This window comes from Pezoporus occidentalis, unplaced genomic scaffold (assembly GCF_034315485.1).
Source record: "Pezoporus occidentalis ecotype Australia unplaced genomic scaffold, CSIRO_AGI_Poc_V1 ctg11, whole genome shotgun sequence".
NCBI classification, from domain to species: domain Eukaryota; kingdom Metazoa; phylum Chordata; class Aves; order Psittaciformes; family Psittacidae; genus Pezoporus; species Pezoporus occidentalis.
This window is the reverse complement of record NW_026912886.1, coordinates 5,884,143-5,905,729: the sequence shown is the minus strand read 5'-3', so window position 1 is coordinate 5,905,729 and position 21,587 is coordinate 5,884,143. Positions and strand designations below refer to the sequence as shown.

Sequence of the window (21,587 nt, the reverse complement as noted above, 5' to 3'; positions counted from 1 at the left end):
CATTCCCACTGGTATCAGTAGACTTTATTTCATGAAACACTGAATATAGCAAAAGAATTCTAATCTGTGCAGAAGGAGGTAGAATCATGTCCTAAATCGGCTTGTTCATATACAACCTTAGGATCTATATGTATTCCAGGGACAGAGCCTCATATAGCAAATGCTCCTACACAGGGAGGATGTATCCTCTGTGTGAGTTTCAGGAAGAAGATGCATCAGCCAGCCATGGGCATGAACACGGGTCCAGAACGTGGGCAGTGACAGCTGACTACTTTTTGCTTTTTAAGTGACTGTTTCCATTTGTCAGAAATTTTGCAAGCTGTAGCATGCTGCTTGGGTTTCGAGGCAGTCTCTCACTATATGAGAGAGAGATTTCTGGCATTTGGAGTTTTATTTCTTTGATAAAAGCTTTCCACAAGCAATTTCTGTGTATATGAAAGTCAGTAAGTGTCCACTGATGCAACATCATGCTAGCACCACTAGGCTGCTTGATGAGAGTTCACATAATGGGAAGCTAGTCTGAGAGGCTCACTGGGGTGCCCATTTGCTGTAAGAAAATGTGATTTTAGCATGAGCATATTTTGCATTGGAGGGATGGTTGTTAAGCATGCCGGAAGGGTAAAGCTGCAGCGTTTTCTCTGTAAGCGTGAGCGTATTTAATATTTAGGGAGAGAATATTGAAAAGCAGCAAGTGGTAAATCATATTCAGGCTTTAGGCTTGAAGACAGGACAGGCAGCTGGCTGATGGGGAGATGCTGATAGCATATCTCCTACAACAAACCTGAGAGGACTGTAGCTAGAGAGGACCCAGTGCTGCCAGGAGCTGAAGAAATGCAGGTAAACAAGTTCACCCCTAAGGCAAAGGCAGGCCTGAATAGTTAGCATTATGCTAAGGGGTCCTCAGCAGCACACCATGAGGCCCAGAGGAGGAGAACAGATTGCTGCAAAAGAAACTATTTTAATAGACTTGGGTGGGAAAAAAGAGAAAAAAAAAAGCATGCCAGCTCTTGAGTTTGGCAGCAAACCCAGCTCCACTAAGGTGAGCCCAGCTGAGTTACAAATCTCCTCAGTTATTTGCCAAAGGAAGCTTCAAATACATTGTAGTGTAAAGCTTAATAGCATAACACTAGCAACTCAAATTTGCATTAATTAAAATGAAGAATAAACCAAAGGGCTCCTCTTCCAGACCTTCCATGTTGAACAGATAATGTACTATGTGTCTATGGGGAGGACTGTGAAATGTGTCTCTTTTGGCTTAAATCACCCTGGGAAGTTCCATTGTATTAATAATGACCATTGGTAAAAGGGCATCATTCAACTTGATTATAGAGTTTACTTAAATGTTCCTGCTAACAGTTATTCCCTGTGAGCAGTATAGCAATACCTATATTCAGAGTGCTAACACCGGATTATGATCCTCTAGGTTTTGTGGTGCAAACCCATAGGAAACTCTTAAGATTTTTTGGTATTTGAAAAAATAATAATGAATGACAGGTACACAGTCATTTTTAAGGTTTGTCTCCATTTAAGAGCATACAAATGTATCATTTGATTAAAACCTCTCTGCAGCAGTGATTGCTTTCTGCTAATTATTTATGTAATTAGACATGAATGTCCCTGGTCTGCGCTATTGCAGGAGCACAGAGCAGGAACTGCAGACATGTTTCAGGAAAAGCTGAACCCTACAAAACACATGAGCATAGTAGCAGTTCACATAAACATGACACAGTGGAGAGCATACAGATAGAGGTGATCCTGCCCCTCTGCTCTTCTGTCATGAGACCGCATTTGGAGTGCTGTGTGCAGTTCTGGTGTCCTCAACTTAAGAAGGATGTGGAACTGTTGGAACAAGTCCAGAGAAGGGCCACAAGGATGATCAGGGGACTGGAGCACCTCCCGTATGAAGACAGGCTGAGGAAGTTGGGGCTGTTCAGCCTGGAGAAGAGAAGGCTGCATGGAGACCTCATAGCAGCCTTCCAGTATCTGAAGGGGGCCTATAGGGATGCTGGAGAGGGACTCTTCATTAGGGACTGTAGTGACAGGACAAGGGGTAATGGGCTAAAACTTAAACAGGGGAAGTTTAGATTGGATATAAGGAAGAAATTCTTTACTGTTAAGGTGGTGAAGCACTGGAATGGGTTGCCCAGGGAAGTTGTGAATGCTCCATCCCTGGCAGTGTTCAAGGCCAGGTTGGACAGAGCCTTGGGCAACATGGTCTAGTGGGAAGGTGTCCATGGCAGGGGATTGGAACTGGATGATCTTAAGATCCTTTCCAACCCAAGCCATTCTATGGTTCTATGGTAAGTCCCTCTTCAAGGAAGGAATTATTTTTTTTTCCACTGTCTGAAAAGTTACATGGGAAACACAAGATTGGGCAGAATTCAGTTTGTTCCTAAGGGACTGGTGAGATTAGAGCAACAAGTAGATTTTGTCATGCTTCTTCAGGCAGAAAGAGCACTGAATCCAGCAGAGCCTTAGAACAGGACTGAGAAATGCAATGTTAGGTCTTTATGAAAAAGAAGGGCTTACCTCCCTAAAAGGCAGTGATAGGAAGCTAAGCATTATTTCCCCTCAGGCAACTGCTAGACTATCTGAGGAAACTCCACAGGGTGTTCACTCTTTGAATACCATATCAAAATCCGGGAGAGATAAGATGGGTCTAAATTCATCTTTGGTAACTTTCTTGGTAAGCCTCAAGAAGCTGCCTATACTTAGAATGGCTCCAGAAGGAAAAGTAGCTCTGTTTCTTCCGCATGTACTACAGACACTAAAAAAACATGCTTGAGATTAAGAAACAGCAAAGTTGACCAAGTTACAAGTTTTGGTGGAATGATTTTTTTGTTCCCATGCACAGTGTTTTAGCAGAATTTTCTATTACTCTGTTACCATTAACCAGATCTAAAAGCAGCAGCGGTTTTGCTGGTATCTGAAACAGCGAGATGATAACAGCATGTGGGCTGTGCTACATTTCTTTCTCTTAATATCAGGCAGGGCCTGATTCAGTTCATGTGGAGTCTCTCTAGAGACTGTTGTTACTGCTGTATTCAGAGGTAACAATTCTGCATTGTGCTGGATCCAGCTGATGCTTTCAGCACAGATGTAGGTATCAGCACATATAACCTCAGTACATGTGTACTCAGAGATTTCTCAGAATTGGCACCTCAGGAGGGATGCCACATTCTGCTTATCTGTGCTTATCATTGATACTTGTCCTTTCAGGGTTTTCTTTAGGTAACATGGAGGTAGTGATTTTTTTCATGTTTCCTCTGTAGATTCAGTCCTCACTCCATATAGCTGCAGTATCATATGATGAGGATACATATATGTATATTAACAGGAAACAACACATTGCTGTTACTCACATACCTCGGAATAATGAAGCAGACCTCCTAAGAGCTGCCTTCACTGTTTCAGTACTTGTCCAGCATCTCTTCCATTTCTGCTTTCCTGAAATAAAGAGTTGTACTTAGAGTGAGCTTCTGCACCATGGGTGGTTACAGCAGCTGCTGTCAAACTGTTATTAGAGACTCCCTGATGACAGAAAAAGGGTTCCTGTTATCAGGATACTCCTCCTGACATGATATGTTTTGCAATATATATACACACCATGAACAAGATAGAAGTGCAAAACCAGATTATTTCATTAGCATTTATTCTCTAAAGGAGCTTTGACTGTAAGATGTTATTTATGCTGTTTGGGTCAGTTACATCCCTGTGAAAGTATTGATGATATGCTTAGAACTTTAGTTTAAACCCATAAAAAGGACATTATCATTTATAGTCTAGTTTCTCCTCCTTCTTTTCCAGTATGACCTCAGGATTTTTCTTTCCTTAGTCATTGGAAGCAAGACACTAATTCTCAGCAGATACTATTCATGCAGATCTTAAACCAAGGGGGAACAGAACTGGTCGGCAAATCCACCTTCGTGGGTTTTGTATCCTTTCACAGGAAATAAAAACTTTTGCTCCTATGGTAAGACTCAGCATACATTTTCATTCGGCTGTACTAAGGTTTTCATGGCTTAAAAACTATTCCTTGCAGTGAAGAAAATTCTGGATAAATAGTGGTCATTCTTCATGACTGTATTAAGGAGAATGAATACGGAGAATACAGCAGGTGTCCTACTTCATGTGGGATGGACAGATAAATAATCTGTGTCCTTTTTTCCCCATGGGGATGGAATCCATCGCATATTCCATTCTTAGTGTTTTGTGCATCTGCATTGAGTGCTTGACCCAACAGTGCAGATGAGCAGGGCAGAGCAGATCAACCTGAGGACATATTAAAGTCTAAATCAGGCTTCATCTTAAAGGAAAGCAGGGTTATAGATCACAGCTGAGACATGAAGCAATGTGTGCTTTCTCCCTACCAATAAATCTCCAATCGAATGCACAAAAACTGGTAAGCGGTGGAGAGCATGATGAAACCCAGCTGCACTGACCAGTGTTAATTTTTCCTTTGCTCAGGAGTTTTCCATTTAGAATCAGGGCTGGCCATCTCCCCAGCAGCTAATCCTTCTCTAGAGGCAGGGGAAAAAAATCACCAGGGGAACAGTAAAGAATTGTTTAAAACAATAAGTAAACGAAGACTCCTCTAGTTTTGTTGCCCTTTTCGGGGAGCTACAATAAAGAGGCATAAGCAGAGTCTGTTTTTAAGTACTCATGTCTTTTGCCTTTCCAGTTTCAGCTTTGCTGCTAAGAAATACTTTTCTAACATTTGCAGACTTAAAACAAGACATTGTTTTCACCCTGGATTAACAGTATTGACACAGTCAGTTTAGATTTTTCTTGTAAATGTGCTCAGAGCACCAGTGTTTGTGCATGGGCAGCTATTCCAGCATAGCACACACCTCATCTGTTCTCTGTTGAAGAATGGGGGAAAACCCTAAACTACAAGGAAAAGGAATTTACTTGCTTGCTTGCTTGTCAGCCAGGGTAAGCAATGATATATATATATTTCAACTTTGTAACACCATTGGTTCATCTATAACTATACCACTGAACTAACTCATTGAAGATGGATCCTACAGTATCATTTCTGATGGTTATAAACAAACAGCAAACTGGTTTTGTTTCAGCAAGGCCAGAGTGGGATTGTCTGTTAGAAGTCTCTAAAGAAATCTTTATAATTCTAGTGGGAAAAAAACAAATAAATGCTTCAGATGAGTTAAAAGAAACCAGAGCAGGCACCATTCAGCCACTGATGTTATCAGCAGCTCTTACTCAGAAAGGAAGGATGCCCCCAGGTCTTTTATGAACTTGCACAAGCAAAATTCCCATCTGGTGATGGGCCAGTATTGTAAAGCTACGCCACAGAGCATCAGATAATTTGAGCTGGGGGAAACAAAACTGTCTGCTTCAAATGGCAGTGAAATTCACACTGCAGTGTTTGTGCGGGTGGAGCAAGGACCTGTTTGCTGAAAACTACTATGCTAAGTTTAAAACCTGGGTCTGAAAAGCTGATGGTTCCTCCATCTGGCAGGCAGGCACAGAGCAGGGGTAATGCATGGCCACCTGCTGAGGCACCGTGCACTGGGGCAGAAGGACGCAGGGCAAAGAGGGCAAGGGATGCTCTGCAGCCAGGAGGGTCACTGGTGTGGCAAGTGGTGAATTAACCGGGAGCATTTCCTTTACTACAAAAGACTTCTCAAGTTGCAGTAACAAGATTTTTCGTAGTCCCCCTCTCCCTCCAGAATATTCTCAGACTAGGAATTAATATTTTGGACTGCGCTTAGCAATACATCAGGTATTTTTAATCTAGGCTTTGCATTATGGAGGGGACGAAAACTGTTGTGAGTACATGTGCATAGGTAGCACCCACATACCTTGTAAGTAATGATGCTTTAACACAGCAAGTATTATAAGTAGGCATGAGATTTTTTCTTTTAATTGACTCCCCCAATGCACGTAAGCAAAGAATAAAAACGAGACAACAAACAGTCTATGCATAAGGTTAATTAAACGTTCTTAAGAGTTTTAAGTGTTTTGATCAGTGTAGAGTGCCTGTTCCTGGCTTGGAAGAGATAACTGCTGCCACACTTCTTGCCACTGTTGCCTGCTTCGTCTTTCCCTCATTTGATTTTCTTCTCTGGTTTAAAAACAGAGTTCGGAAGCATGGCTGGTGCTAATTGGAAAAATTAACAGCTGCTCTGGTATTTTATTTAGGGACGTATGTTTTTTCAGATGTACATGATCTCTGCAATTGATTTATTCCCCTTCCATGCATCACCTTTTTAAAACCTACTGGTCAAGCAACCAAATACCAACATACCAAAACAATATAGCGCATGGTGTTCATAAAGCCCAAAACCACCAAACAAGATATACAAATGCCATGAACTTAAATCAGTTCCAAAGTTAAACAGCCTGCCTTTCCCCTTCACCCCCAAATTCCCTTGGCTTCTTCCCATTTACATACACACACTGTTCAGTGTTACCCCTACCCATCCAACACTTACACTGTGTCGGTGTACTCGACGCATTTCAAGCACAGAAGGCTAAACAGTACGGTCATGCGGTTTTTGGTTTTGAAAACAAGACAAAAACACATGACAAGAGTGAATTTCAATGTTGTTTCCAGTCACTCCCCTCTGTGGGACAAGGTGGGCTATTTTGGGTGTATCTGAACAGCACGCTGGAGGCTGGTGAGCAGAGCCATATGCTCGGCAGAGATAGATACTGGTGTAGTTCTGCAGGGATGCAGTGCTGGAGCTGCCAACCCACATCCTCTCCCCCTGGATGTAACAGAGCTCAGACCTGTGCAGCTGGGAGCCCGCTTGGTCAGCAGCAGCTTGACACCACCTGCAGTTACAGCCTATTGTGAAAGTTTATTCACCTTGACCTGCTTTAACAGAAATACTTTTCCCCCCATTTTTAAGCCTCCTATTAAGCTATAGAGAAATGCCAACTTGGAACTTCAGAGCATCTTCAGACCAGCTCCCCTCGGGTCTCTGTTGCTTGCTTTCTCACAGAATTTTGTATATCCCTAGAGCATAGATGTGGTTATTTTTCATGTCACTCAATATATTAGAGTTAAAAATAGAACTACTCTATGTAAAGGGCAAGGACGTTGAAAGAATAGTGTACTGCAACAACAGGCAACTTTAAGGCACAAAAATAAACCCTCAATTTTCTCCCTGACGGGGATGAGAAATGAGAGGTGGGGGAGAGAGAGATCCGTGAACCCGTACCCAATTGCCTGTTTCTTAGCTGTACTTCATCTGTTTAAAGCACACATATTACACAGAGGTTGTTTAATATTTAGGGCTGATACTGCCAGGCCTTGCTTTACTAACAGCATATTATTATGTTCCTACTGGGAACAAGTGGCTCTTGCATGCTAAAGAGACTTATGTGGAAGGAATAGAAAGCATTCAGGCTACAGAAACACAGGGAAATCTCTACCTCCTGTTAACCAGGAGTGATAATATGGCAATTGCCAAGCATCAAGCCCAAAAAAAGCACAGATGCTTCTACAGCCCTCATCTTTCCCTCACCCTATCAGAGAGGGTATGCAAGAAAACACAGAAAAGCTTACGCAGCCTGATCAGGAATCCAAGCAATTCATGAACATGGACTCAAGCCCCCCAAGATCTGCTGCAACTGTCATATTGGTCAAATAAACGTCAGAAAAAGGGAATAGCTGCTCCTGGGCACCAAATCCCCCATCTACAGCAGGAAAACGTAGCCAGAGGTTGAACCAGGAGATGCGCTTCTGCCGGTGATCACTGTGCACAGAAATAGCCAGTGGAAAGCACCTACCATACAGACATACACTGCCTGCCCTGGCTCTGATTTCTGTGTGTGTGGTCTGAGGCAGGTGGTGATGCGTTTGTTTTAGAGGGGCAAGAGGAGAGACTGAATTGTTACTGCATTTTTGGATCAAGAGAGATGGTATGTACTGAAATCCGAAAGCCGCAGCAGCTTAAAGCGATTCTAACTGCTGGCTTCCAGGATGCATAGCTGTATTCCCCATGCTTAGATAACACAGGCTGGATTGTCTATGATTCAGTGCTTGCAAGTTTGTTTTTTGTTTTCCTCTTCAAGTCTTTGTTCAAAACAGAATTTACTGGTTTAGAAACCAATCATAAAGTAAAACTGCAGGCAGGTTTTACAGATCATCTACAAAGAGAAGTCGCTACAATAATTGCATCTGGATAAAACCAGAATAGCTGCAAGAACTTGAAGGGTTTCTCATGGCTTCTAAGAGTCACGGTAGCAAATAACACTTTGGCAAGAAGTCCTTTCTCTTCTAGATAATTGTTACTTTTGTGTGGAAGAATGTGATGGCAGAGTCCTTTTAAAGAAGCCTGTGAGGCTTTTTACCTTAACAAGATAATTGGTTTATCATTCATTATATGCCTGTGGCTTCCCCAGAGACTTTGTCCCATCTAAGCAATAAACAGTTCCTTAGCACATATCAAAGAACTCATTACTGTCCTGTTGTGAAAATTACATGGCCAGACATTAAAACAAGCATAATTTTCCTATAGAGATAATAATTATTTTAATTAGGTATTTTTGCTACGTAGTCACCATGATACCTTATTCTTAAATGAAGCGTTTTTAAAAGGAAAGTCTAAGAAATGCAGGAATTGTGGAGAAGACAAAGGAGTTTAAACACAAACTGTTTCGGAGACTGAAGTTACACTTTTCAACAGTTACTGTCCAGGATTTGCTAAATAGCATATATTAAGGGGCTGGGGAGAAGTCACAGTTTGAAGACCAAAAAGTCCTCCCCTATTGCCACCAGAGCACTGTCCCAGGATCCTGCTGTAGCATTTTGGATATATCAGCATGCCTCTCTGCTCTAGAAGACTTCTTTTGATCAAAGTTAGCATTTAAAGAAAAACCCACAATATAATCACAAATACCTATTTCAATATAGAGCAACAGGATCAGTGGGTCAATGCAATAGGGTAGTAACCAATCCTCCCGCATTCCCATTCCCTAAAGATCAGCCCAGGCAATGCCTTGGTCTGTTATGTCTCAATCTGTTGCACATTCCTCCCTTGTCAAACCTTTGCCATCAGGGTGCAAGCTTTGTCTTGCGGTGTCAGGCAGAGTTAAATCAGCAGCTTCTGGGGTAGGGGTGTTCAGTCTTCTCAGTGGAGCTTGCACTTGCTATCACCATAATGAGCTGACACTGAGAGACTTTGAACCGCTTTATGAAATACAGTGTTCAGTTTAAAACCTCTTTTGGCTGCACAGGAAAGCTTCAACAACCCGAACACCCCAGTATTTCGCTATCGCTCCTGGCAGACAGACTTAATTCTATAACACCTGGGCACTTTCAGATAAGAGCAAAGCCTTCTTCATACTTGGTGTGTCCCCCACGTGTGCTGTTTAAGCAAGCTCTGCATTGTTTACACTCACCACCAGCTGCCAGAAGCTAACCAGATCTTTGCTGCCTTGGCAAAGCTTCCCTGCATGCTACAAAATGGGAGGTGCAAAGCTTAAACTGAACACCTGTAAGTCACTCTCCAAAGATGCCATTCCCTGTGCTGCAGCTGGGTTTAGGTTTGGTTCTGATATATGCCATCAGGATAAAATTAGGATCTTAAGTCACTGCTTTTGGAGAGGCAACTTTCCTGCTTGCATGTGCCAAGCTCATACTTGGCAGGCCAGACCCAAGGGCTGGGTTGTTAGCAAAGCAGTTGCTGCCTGGTACCAGGACACATCACATGGAGATGATCCTCACTGAGCCTTTTTGTCGGGGAGTGGTTTCCTCTCTCACATGCTGGATGTGAGTTTCCAGGATGTGACCAAGTGTATTAGTGTCAGATAGCAGCCATAAAAAACATGGCATAATGTCAGCTGTGCCATATAACCAAGGGAGCTTTTGTGAAGGTTCCACACCACGGGCCAGTTTCAGCCACAGGACAGCACTGTCCCCCAGACACCACTTGCCAACTGCTGTGTTTAGGCAGGGTAGAAGGGTACAACAATGTAGTTCAATCCCCAGCCAGCTACTGGGGGTAGCAGGAGAACATCTTAGCCAAACCCTTTCTTGGCAATTCCAGCAGAGCCGGTGGGAACTGCAGCTGAGACCCTCTCCCCCTTGGTATCATCTCAGGAGGCATTACCAGGACAACGACAATAGTTTCGAGGCTTGTTCTGCATTGTGCCTCTTCTCTTTACACAAGGGGCTCCCCAGCCTACCACCACCTCTGCCAGGTACTGAAAGGCCCGCTCAAGTATGTAGCAACAAGAATTGTTAATAAAGTAAATGCTAAATAAAACCCAGCTGCTGAAATGAGAGTATCACTACAAATCTCCAGTTGCTAGATTCCCAGACAGTGCTTTTTTGCAGCACGATTGCTGCTCATATAAAGCACTGAAGGGAAAAATGGTCTTTTCCCTTTTTCCATTCAGTCATGTTCCCTCTGTACAGGGATATTGCTGCCATTTCCAGCATGCACAAGTTTTGCCTTCAGACACTTGGATACCAGTACGTTCTCCCAGGATCATACAATTACCACTCTGTAATCTCCTGTTCCACTATGGAGATGAGCAACCCTTTTATGTTCATAGTAACAATATAAAAGTGTTAAGAGTTCGAGCACCGAGCCCCCGGTGCTTACACATGTTTACATTGGCCTCACAGAAAGCTGATATATTCCATCTGGTCAATTGGATTTCTTGGCTTAAAATTACTGGAAACACTGAATGTTTCTTCTGCAGTGATCCTGTAGCTGTCCAAGAGCAACACACACACTTAGAGCTAACACCCTGGCCACCATACTAAATGCTATGGAAGAAGTGCTTTTAGTGCGCTTTTTTTCCTGCCTGCTTTTAGAGCTATTTTGAAATCCTGAGTTCTGTGGTTTACTTTTCTAGTCAGTCTTATGGCATGTAAGGGATTCTTAAAGGATAAATGAAACACACAGGTTTGCAGCTCATGACTTCTATTTTGCCCAAGTGTTGCAAATGAAACAACTAGATCTTTTTGCTCTTTGCTTTTCAACACTCTCATTTCCAACTCTGCGCTAGGTTTTTCTTTTCCTTACAGCTTTACATATCAGCTTAATAAAGCTCCTTACTCTTATTTTCCTCAAACGCTATTTATGCTTTCTTAACTACTGATGTCAAGAAAAAGAGACATCACAGATCACTCCAGGTTATAATGGAACAAACTGCCGGCCTTCTAAACTACCAGCAGCAACACTGGAATAACCGTGCAGATATCCACTGCTCATTTAGCTCTCTGCAAGAGCTTTATCATGCAGCTGCCTCCTTCCTTCTCCTTGGCTGTCCAGACTCTCCAGGCTCAGGGGCAGGTAGGCACCGGGTTAAAACACAAACTGGGTCACACAAATCACTAAAACAGCACATTCCTACACCAGTGTTCACAACCCAGCTACCCCATACTGTGGCAGACTTCTTCAAGTGCGCCTGTCCCCTGGCTTAGTCCATCTCCCACAGTCTTGAGCAACTGCTAGCAGCTGGAGGGATGCCTGCATTTCCAAAGGCACTGCTGACTCCTTAAAGCCTGTCTTTTGCTGGAGAGGCTGTTCTGCACTTGAAAATTGAGGATTCAGGAGTATTAAAAGTATGTCAGCCTGACATCATCTTTACTTTCTGGTGTATTTCTCACTTGTTAAGATCCAGCCCTTTGCCTACTTACAGCACAACAGGAGCACAGGTGCAGGGACCTTTTCACATTCCCATCACCTCCCATTCCTGCCAGGCTGCAGACTCCCACTGCAGTACTGCATCTTCTTCATGTCTTTAATCCTTTAACTTACCACAGCTCAACTCACCTCTCAAGCGAAACCCCTGTCCAATACACTGCTTGGCAAGAGGTTGAAAGCAGCCCATCACCAGCTGCTGGGAGCTGGGGTTGTACTCGCAGCACGTGGGAGGTCAGACACAGCTCCAAGTGTGATTCACTTTAGAGCAGGTGAAGTCAGTGGTTGAGGTAATTGATTAATTAGTGCAAGCTGCAGCAGGCACTACGGAGACAGCTCCCGTGTCAGATGTAGCTCCACAGAACCAGAGGGGTAGCCTTGCATCCTTCCCCATCCAAGCAAGCCTGCTAATACAATTAAAACTGCACTAGACAGACTCCACAGAGACACTTCAGATTAAGTCCTGTGCTCCCCATTTTCACCTGTGAAGCAGCACTCCCTCCAGAGCTCACTTCAAGACGTCTTTCAGCCCTTTGCCAGCAGAGAAAATACCCTGGCTGCAAAACTTTATTAAGGCTTTGACTAAGAAGCGGCAAACTGGGAGGGAAATGGATTCGTATCAGGGGTTTGTTTCTGTGTCTGCATAATTGCTTCCAGAAAACGTAGACCAGGCTCTCTCCTGGGCATAGTGGGAGCATGTTCTGGTTCACTGGTTCTGCCATGTGTTTTGTACAGAGTGGCTGAATGGATATTTACATGAAAATAGTATTGCTGAGCATTTAGTTCTAACCATTTTGTACTGGGTACAGCCATCTGGAACCAAAACGCTTCAAGAATATTACAGATGCTCTTGCATTTTTGTCTCAAAAACTTTTAAAATACAAAACTTCTACATCCACCCTCCAGAGTTGCCAAACTTTTTCCACACTTCTGTTATTAGGCAACTCTGTTATTAAGCAATCCTGTTATTAAGTTTAGTGGATGAGAGACATCTTTGTCATACTCAGCACCATGTGCCAGAAGCGGGGCTGTCACTGGCAGGGAGCGGTGTAGCATCCTGACCACAGGACTGCCCAAGCACGGGGAGCCTCTCCCTTTGGTCCCTCACGAAGCTGGGTCTGTGCCATTCCCTCTTCAGGCACCACAGCTGTGGAAATACAGGTCTGAAGAGCTGCACTTTCTGGAGGATGGAAGATTGCTGTGGGACCAATCCCATCATGGGGGCCTTTTTTATTAGCTTTTATCATACACAACTCTCCAGATGACAGAGAGGGAAAGAACAGATCTGAAGGCAGAACTGGTCCTTACTTCAGTAACAAGTAAGATGTCAGACTTTCTATAATGGAAGCTAATCATTACCCAGCAAAGCAGTACACTCAGAGGTTGGTTTCTCATTTTTAGCTTTGGTGTAATGTTCCTGGAAGCTAATGGCATCTATAATGTTGTTGCTGATTTGTTTTGCTGTATGAAAGCAAGCAGAAAATAGAATTGCTGTATGTAGGAGGCAAAGATGTTTTTTTTTTGTGTAATGAGCAACGTGCTGCAGTAAGAAAAGTGCCACAGTAAACCTGCAGTCCCCATGAAAGCCTGGATTTAATCACGGGGCTAACTACTTGTGATCTTGGAAAGGCAAAGCGTCACCTTGGTGTCTGAACACGACGTGATTTTGGGGGCAGGGATCTAAACAGCCTCTCTCACGCCTTCCGGCATACCCTGTTGTAAAGCTGTGCATGCCCCGAATACAAGCAAAGCTGAGCACAGCCCTTTGCAAACAGCCCCTACGCCATTGTCTGGGCTGCCCAAGGGGGCTGATGGCTGCGATGTACCTCCTCCTCCTCCTCACTTCATGCACATCGCCTGACCCCACCAGCAGGCACTCGGGCGGCTGGAGACCGGGGGCTGAGGCTCTGCGGAGCGCTGATCCCAGAGTCCAGGCTGGCCGCTTGCTCATGCAGCTGGGATGCACCAGTGCTCCTCCTCCCGGGGCTTTCAGCGGTTTCTTGATGTGGCGGAGGCACTGTGGCAGCAGGCTGCAGGCTCTGGATTAGCATACAGCACCATCCATACATACATCCATGGATTAACATACAGCACCATCCTGTGCTACAGGGGCTGTGTGCCCACCAAGCACTGCCCTTCTCCATTGGCACCTTGTTCTCTTGGGAGAAGTGCATGGCAGTCGTGGTGGTGAAACTAATTACCAGCCATCACAGATTATACCCTAGGGCAGCACAAATCATGGAAGGAGGCAGGGGAAAGGAGTGCACAAAGTAGTTGGATCTACCTGGTTTCTGAGGGCTCTGAGTACCCATGGCTGGCACAGCTGAGCTGTAGAGCTGCCGTGGTGAGACAGGCTGGAGAGACAAGAGCACAGAGTGGTGAAGGGGGCCACAGGAAGGATAGGAGCCAGGAAACGGGTCCTGGTTTGAGCAGGGGAGAGCAAGAGATACGAGAGGAGGGGATGGATATAGCATTAGGGCCTGGGAAAGGAAAGGATAGAGGGACGGGGAATACAGCTTCTAGAAAAATGTTTAGCAGCACCAATGAAGTAACAGAGTATTTTATTTCACTTCTAGAAAGGTGAGAAGGAGCTCAGCCTCATGATGTTAAATAGCAGATACCACTCTTGGGATTTGCCATGGAAAAATGCTCCAGCCTTAACATTCAGTTAAACTCCTCCTGATGCTCTCTAGCTGCGCTGCCCATTTCATAGCTTGTGCACCTTTCACTGGGAACTGTGTTACTGTCATTTAAGGTACCAAACCCAGGGGTGTCATAGGGGAAGAAACCCACCTTTCAAGGATCATGCTCTGTTCAGTTTCATAGATGACAGCCAAGACTTTGAATACAGGAACATACCTCAGAACTACTTATTTGGGGCCAAACAAACCTGCTAAGTTTACTAGAAGCTTTGATGTGCTCATATAGCATCAAATGTCTCTCAGAAAGCACATAGATGGGAGGGCAGCTGCATGCCTGTGTGTGTGGGAACGTGCTGGTGGTTGTGCTGGTCCTGGCTCCCACACAGATGTGCTGGCACACCAGAGATGCAGGAGGGGACGTGGTGCTTTGCCAGCCAGAGCTTTCTGTGCTCCGCAACCACTGCTTTGGCTCCAGCTGCAGAATTGCCATGGCTCGGCAGAACTCTCCCTGCAGCGGAGCCAGGCACAGCAGGAGCCATCAGGTCTGTGACCTGGTGGCAGTGACACACAAGTGTCATGAACATTAGAAAACTCAATATTCTAACTGCAGTTATTTGCAGGTTTTGATCAAAACAGATACTGAACAACTGCATGCACTTGATTAATAGCAAACACTACAGGAGCAGATGCTAATATTAATCTTCCATTTTACTGTATCAAATGCATATAATTATTCATCACTGATACTATTTATATACCCACGTACTGCTAAGTGAAAGAATGCTTTCATCCTGGTTTTATCGTTTCTAGATTAAATCACAGTTTTTTCCATTTCCTCGTCGGCAGCTCAGCCCCACAATTTTCTCTCCAAATGACAGACAATTCTTTTAAGCACATTGAATTATTTTTTCCAGGTGGTGGTTCATTTGCAATTAAATGTTACTCTTTCATGCTGCGCAGTAGTACAGCTGTAGCACACAAAGAAAGATGACTTTAATATTCCAGCTAACTCAAAAAACAGGATTTAAACAGAAGACTTGAAATTCAGAGGGTTACTTATTCAAAGTGAGCACAGGCACCCAGCACCCCTTTATCCTCATGAGAGGATGTAGGGAGCATGGGGAGGAAGGAGAGGGTGAACCCGTGGCAGCTTGAGCGAGGCTGCAGAGCAGACTGAGCCATGACAGATGTGACAGACGACAGCTGCGCACCGGGCTGACAGCGATCCCATGCTGAAGGCTGGAAAGGGGCCCCAGAGCTCACCCAACCAGCTTCAACCCACCCAGCCTCCAAAATCAAATCAGCACGGGAAACTGTGACTGTCACTGTTATCCATAACCTGTTGGTGGTTACCTCCATCGGTTACCTCCATTCCTCTTGCACCAGCCAAGGCCCTGGTCTCCCGGTGAGCAGAGTGAGGTCTGCAGCTGGCAGGTAGAGACAGGCATCACCTCTGCATGAGCAAACACTGAGAGGAGGTGTGAGGAAAAGGCGAGGAAGGTATCTGGTACCAAAGAGGCCTCTCTGCTGGCACTCAGCACCCACCTCATCAGCTGTAAGCCCAAGTACATACTCACCAGCATTTGGCTACAGCGACAAAATGCCCTTTGATCCAACAGAGACTTCAGTACCCTAGTATTAAACTGGATGATTATTTCATACAAAAGCTTTCTGTTTCATCTACTTTCTCCATACAGGGTCAGTTAAAAACCAACATTCATGTGAAAACCAGAGGAAGGTCGAATTAATCTCTAGCAATAATTATAGAAGCTCATTAGATACAGTCCAGCAGGAGTAGCCACATGCTCACTCAGGTGCTGAGTGAAACTTGCACAGATGAGTAAAAGATAAAAAATCCAAGATATTTATTTGATAAATGTAGAGCAAATACTCGGGTGCTTTCATGTGGTGGGACTGCATACGCTGAGGTACCAACATGTCACAAAAATCACATCCTGTAACTTTGCAAACCTGTAACAATCAGGAAAGGCATCGCTACTAGTGATTAAAGCAAAATAAATCGTAGAATCAGTGAGGTTAGAAAAGACCTGTAAGATTATCAAGTCCAACCATTAACCCAGCACTGCAAAGTCCATCACTAAACCATGTGCCAAATCCACGCTGATGAATTGAATCTGTCTTGCTAGTCCTTAGCTGAGATGCTGCTTAGTCTAACGGTGGAACAACAGTGCCTCCCAATGACAAAAGTATAACTCTTTCAGGGTCATGTATTTATTTGTCACTATCTCATTTTGCTTGTCTCCGATAACTTATGTATTATTTTGACCACAGCATCTCAAGGGATCTCTCTGCCAAGAAAGCTTTAATACTGAACTTCAAAATTAAAAGCCTAGCAAAGACCCAGCACAAGATATCCCCTGCCAGAATATTCTGTTCTTAAATTGTAAGCGAAAAACCTCAGTGACAGCAAAACCTGAAACATGGGTGTCCGAGACCCCAAGGATACCTGGAAATAGTGCTGGAAGTGTTCCCGTTACTGCAGCCATGACTATATGTAATGATCAGTGTTACACATAACGTTTCAGTTAAGCACATAGATACTAATTTCTTAAGTGCTTGTGAAAATTATTCACCAAATAAAATTAACCTTTCTCCTCTCCTATTCTGAAACAGGTCCCGATTATTTCAGTTCCAAGAATCTCGCACTGCAAGCCCAGAAAAAGATCCTGAGTAAAATGGCAACCAAAACCATGGCCAACATGCTCATCGATGACACAAGCAGTGAAATCTTTGATGAGCTGTACAAAGTAACAAAGGAACATACGAGAAACAAAAAGGAAGCCCATAAAATTATGAAAGACCTGATTAAAGTGGCAATAAAAATTGGGATCCTGTATCGAAATAATCAGTTCAACCAAGAAGAGCTGGAAATCGTAGACAAGTTCAGGAAGAAGCTGAACCAAACTGCGATGACAATTGTCAGTTTCTATGAGGTAGAGTACACTTTTGACAGAAATGTTCTTGCAGAACTTCTGAATGAATGTAAAGACCTTGTGCATGAACTGGTAGATCGACATCTGACACCAAGATCCCACGGGCGCATCAACCACGTCTTCAACCACTTTGCAGATGTGGAGTTTCTAACTGCCCTGTACAGTCTTGATGGGGATTGTCGGCCGTACCTCAAAAAGATCTGTGATGGCATCAACAAACTACTTGATGAGAAGATCCTTTGAAACTACGCTCCAAACCAAGAAGCCAACCAAAAACTTCTCTCTAGGACTGGCCACCCTTCATGAGCCACTGTGAGCAAGCGAGCTTCCTTCCCACAGGCCTCTTAGTACAGTCTCCAACAAGGGCCAGAAAGTGCTCACCAGGCTCATGATGAACTTCAATCAGAAAGTTATCAATTTTAATGTTTTGTTCCAATAACTTGGTCTTTTCCAAGAAGCAGAGCGAACAAGGCTGCTGATATTGTTGAGAAAGAGATCGCTACACACCATGATCTTACTACCTTTGTGTACAAGGCTGAACATGGGAAAAGAAAGTAAACTCCAGTGCATGGCTATGTAAAACTAGACAGGTGAAGGCTAAAGAGCAACGCATGGAATTTACCCCCAGGCCCTTGGTGCATATGTTTTTATTATCTCCATGAAAAAGCTTGGACAGAAAGTAGGGCTGTAATGGATTAAACTCACTCCTTTCAAAAGGATCAGGAATCAATATGAGAAGCCATCTCTGATTTTGCATGGTATTTAAGAAGTCTGATAGGAGAACAGCAAATAATACAAACTGAGTAGAAGTGGGAGAAAATTTAAAGAACTGCTCGATGAAGCCATGTTTTCATTAGAGAGTTTTGGTTCATACCTGCTAACACGAGGAAGGTTTCATTTTAAATTGGAAAAGCAGCTCAACAGTTCGAGCTCAGAGGCAATCCGAAAACTAGATAAAGCAGTACAGCAGTTTCCCCCCCCTCAGGGCTTGTGTATCTGGTAACATCAGGCAAGTTTAGGCCAAAGGTTGTGCTGCTCTTTGTGCTCTTACTGTTTTGGCTGACAGAACAAAACATTCTTTGCAAGGATTTTGAAATTGCACTTGTGAAGAGGAACGCGACAAAGACACCAGTGGAGTGACACCAGTGGAGCGACACCAATGGAGCGGCATTTACATTCCCTATCCTCAAAACATTCAACCTAGATAAAACGCTCAGTTTAACATGTCCACGACATTAATTTGTGCCTACAGTAAACTAGGTGTGATAAAGGAAGCCCCACTCACGCTTGCAGTGCCATCCGAGGGTTGTACCTCTGCAGGAGCCTGAAGAGAACAGTCTTAGCCACTCCATGGAGCTTCATGAATGATTTCTTCAGAATGTTGTCAGTGACTTGTTTTTTTCCTTTTTTTTTTTAATGAAATAGTCCAATGTCTTCAATCTGGAAACATTTTGCAAAGAAATATTTGTTTCTGTCCAGTTTTGTTAGGATTAGGGGAGAACGGGAGTAGAGCAGATAGACAAGCTTGGCACTTGTAGGATCCTGGAGCTGGTAAGGTGCTGACACTAAAGGAAGTGTGTTCAGAAATCTATCCTTGCCCTCTACATGTTATCCTCCAGCCTCACTTCCATCTACTGGCATTTATTCTTCTTCTGTCTTTCCTCACCATAACTGTATTTTATCTCTTACAACAACAGTTCTGACTATCACACCTTTATACAGAGAATACACATACCCAGATCATACTCACTTGGATTGTGCAACATGGATTTTTATCTGTTCCCAGGAGAAATCATTTGGAGCACAGTAAAAATGGCAGCACAAGATATTAGCAGAGCAGCTTGTAGCGATGTAAATTTTCCCCTCATCTTTCCTTTAACCATAAAAATTAAAATTAGTGTCAATGAAGGTGGACAACTCCTTTGCAACACAGCACGGTGACAAAACACCAACATCTGGAGTTGCAAGCTCAGTCATTTGCAGAGCCATACGTACATGCGCCATTAGCTACATTTTCTCCAAGCATGTACCTGTCAGTCGATGCTTTTGAACAGTATTTATTGGATCCAACACTCCTGTCTCAGTGCCCATTTCAGATTTTGTGTGCTCGTTTCACTTGTGGCAAACAAATTTAAGATCTTTTGTTTTTTAAAGCCAGAAGAAAGGATTATTTAACATTCAAGATGTCCAAAGAAAAGGGATCTCTGTGACTTTCTGTTTGTGTGTTGCAAGTATCAATATTCAGATTCTGGTATTTTAGACACACCAGCTGAACATCTGTGTTTTATTTATAAATCTGGGTAGCCTTAAGGAAAGAGATGTTTTCAAGTATTTCTCATACTTGCATATCCTGTATCTCCATTGTTTACTTTTGTATTTGTAGCTTGGTATGTAATAACATTGCTAAAATATGGGCAATGTTCAGGTCACCCTAAGTATATGATGTATTATCATATTTGTGGATTAAAAATGCGTGATTACTGCCGTTTTTGATTCCTTCTGATTTATTTATCATCCAATGTAAACTGAAATTAAGCAATAAGAGAAGGGAATTTGGGTAATCTCAGTTGTCACCTTCTGCAACCTGCATGCTCTTTGATGACCAGATTTTTGTGAAGATAGGAGTTCAGTAGATGGGTAGTTTTAAGGGTTTAAAAGAAAACTGGAAAGCCGCATTTCTGTGCTATCACACAGATGCAAGACAAACATGCATCAGCAGCAAATGAATTCTCTTTGCCAAAGTTCTCAAGCACTTGAGCTAACAAATGACATTGACTCAATGCGTTTAGCAGCGCAGTTCAGTCACCAGGGTTCAGCCTAGGAAATGCACCAGCAGCCTGTGTCAGGGCCAGAGCAGATGGAAAATGCTACCAAGCCCCTTCCTACAAGTTTTCCATGATGTATGTAGCTCAGTTTAGCTAATGTGATTTAAGTTAGGCAGAAGACACATCCCTGAAAGATTTCAGATCCCTGCCCTAAACACAGAGATGCTAGAACCTACTAGAATACTTTAACAACGGCAAGCATATATTCTTCTATCCTTATTCCCAAAAAAGGCAAAGTGTTTTGGCTGAAAGAGCTCAGGATTTGCAAACAACTCACACGGCAATTATACTGGAAGCTATTAAAAACTGGCACAAAGAGAAAGCTGCCAACTACCTTAAAATAAAAGTTTAAAGCAATCTTCTTAAACGGTGTTTTGAGCCACACTGCTGCTAAAACATCGCTGCCAGATTAATTTTATGAATCATATCATGGCAAGACACAATATTCTTTGCGTCATCACTGCCAACTTAATGTAATGAAGAGGAAACTCTCAAGGGAGTGACCACTTCTGGCATCCTAATGAGATTGTACATGTACCACAGAACAGAAAACTGCACTGCACATGTAATCCTATTTGTGTTGGAGAAACATTCCCACAGAAACGTGTATAAATAGCTGACGCTGAAGAGAACCAAGAGGTAAAGCAGAATTGTCTTATCACAACAGCAGAAATGCAAAAGCAAGTCTTAACTGGACTATTTAAGCAGGTCTGCTTCTCTCTTCACATCCTTCAATGCCAGAGACAATGTACAGTCTCACAGAAAAGATGTTACAGCTTTTTATGCTGAAAAACTACTAGTGGGACTTTATAAGAGACAAGTACCTTCCCAATATTTAGAAGCCATCAGATAATGTCATTCATGACCTACTTGCAAGTACATTAGAACCTCAAGATAGTGCCATGCATAACACAAATTTATTCTCTTGGGTCCTTAAAGGATGAGAAGGGATTTGGAATACCTAGCAGAAAGTAATATAACACAACAGCAGATCTGACCTATGTTGAGGCAAAGGTACAGCATCATACTGCCACATTGCACTTCCACCGATTTTCTTACCTAATCACTAGAAATACCTGAAAATGCTTGGTTTAAGTGGGGACAGCCTGACAAAACACTTGAAATATGGATCCAGTACAATCACTTACCTGTTGACTCCAAGACGTGCAGCACTCCAAGCTGCCAATGGCACAGAGCAGTAAACAGTGCCATCTCCTGGTACCGAGGGGTTTGGTCCAAAACTCTATTAACCTGCCAGTTCAGAAAGGTCAGTATATACTGACTGGCCTCTGGTTGCCTCTCGAAAGTGAATTTCTTTGTGCTAACCAAATTAGATGCTCGCTTCCTTCTAGCCTATTTCTATGCACCTTATCTCCCTTTCACTGAAAATAGGTTAGACCCCAAGACCTGGTAAGTTCCAAAAAAAAAAAATAAATGGGAACACCACAGACAGTGAAGATACTTGCTGAAGGATTTTCAATACAGAACTAGATTAAAGAATACTCCTTTGTGCAATTACTTATGCAGCTATATCTC

The 21,587-nt window shown here is 43.3% G+C and overlaps 1 protein-coding gene across 1 annotated transcript in view; it reads left to right on the top strand.

Annotated features, from left to right (window-relative positions):
- The window catches only part of TNFAIP8L3 (TNF alpha induced protein 8 like 3), a 46,972-nt gene extending 28,109 nt beyond the window's left edge, over positions 1-18,863 (top strand). The window contains exon 2 of the mRNA XM_062628720.1: positions 16,907-18,863. Within this exon, the coding sequence (XP_062484704.1) occupies positions 16,907-17,469 (563 nt within the window). The 3' untranslated portion in view covers positions 17,470-18,863. The remainder of the gene's footprint in view (positions 1-16,906) is intronic.
- Positions 18,864-21,587: the final 2,724 nt, after the last annotated feature.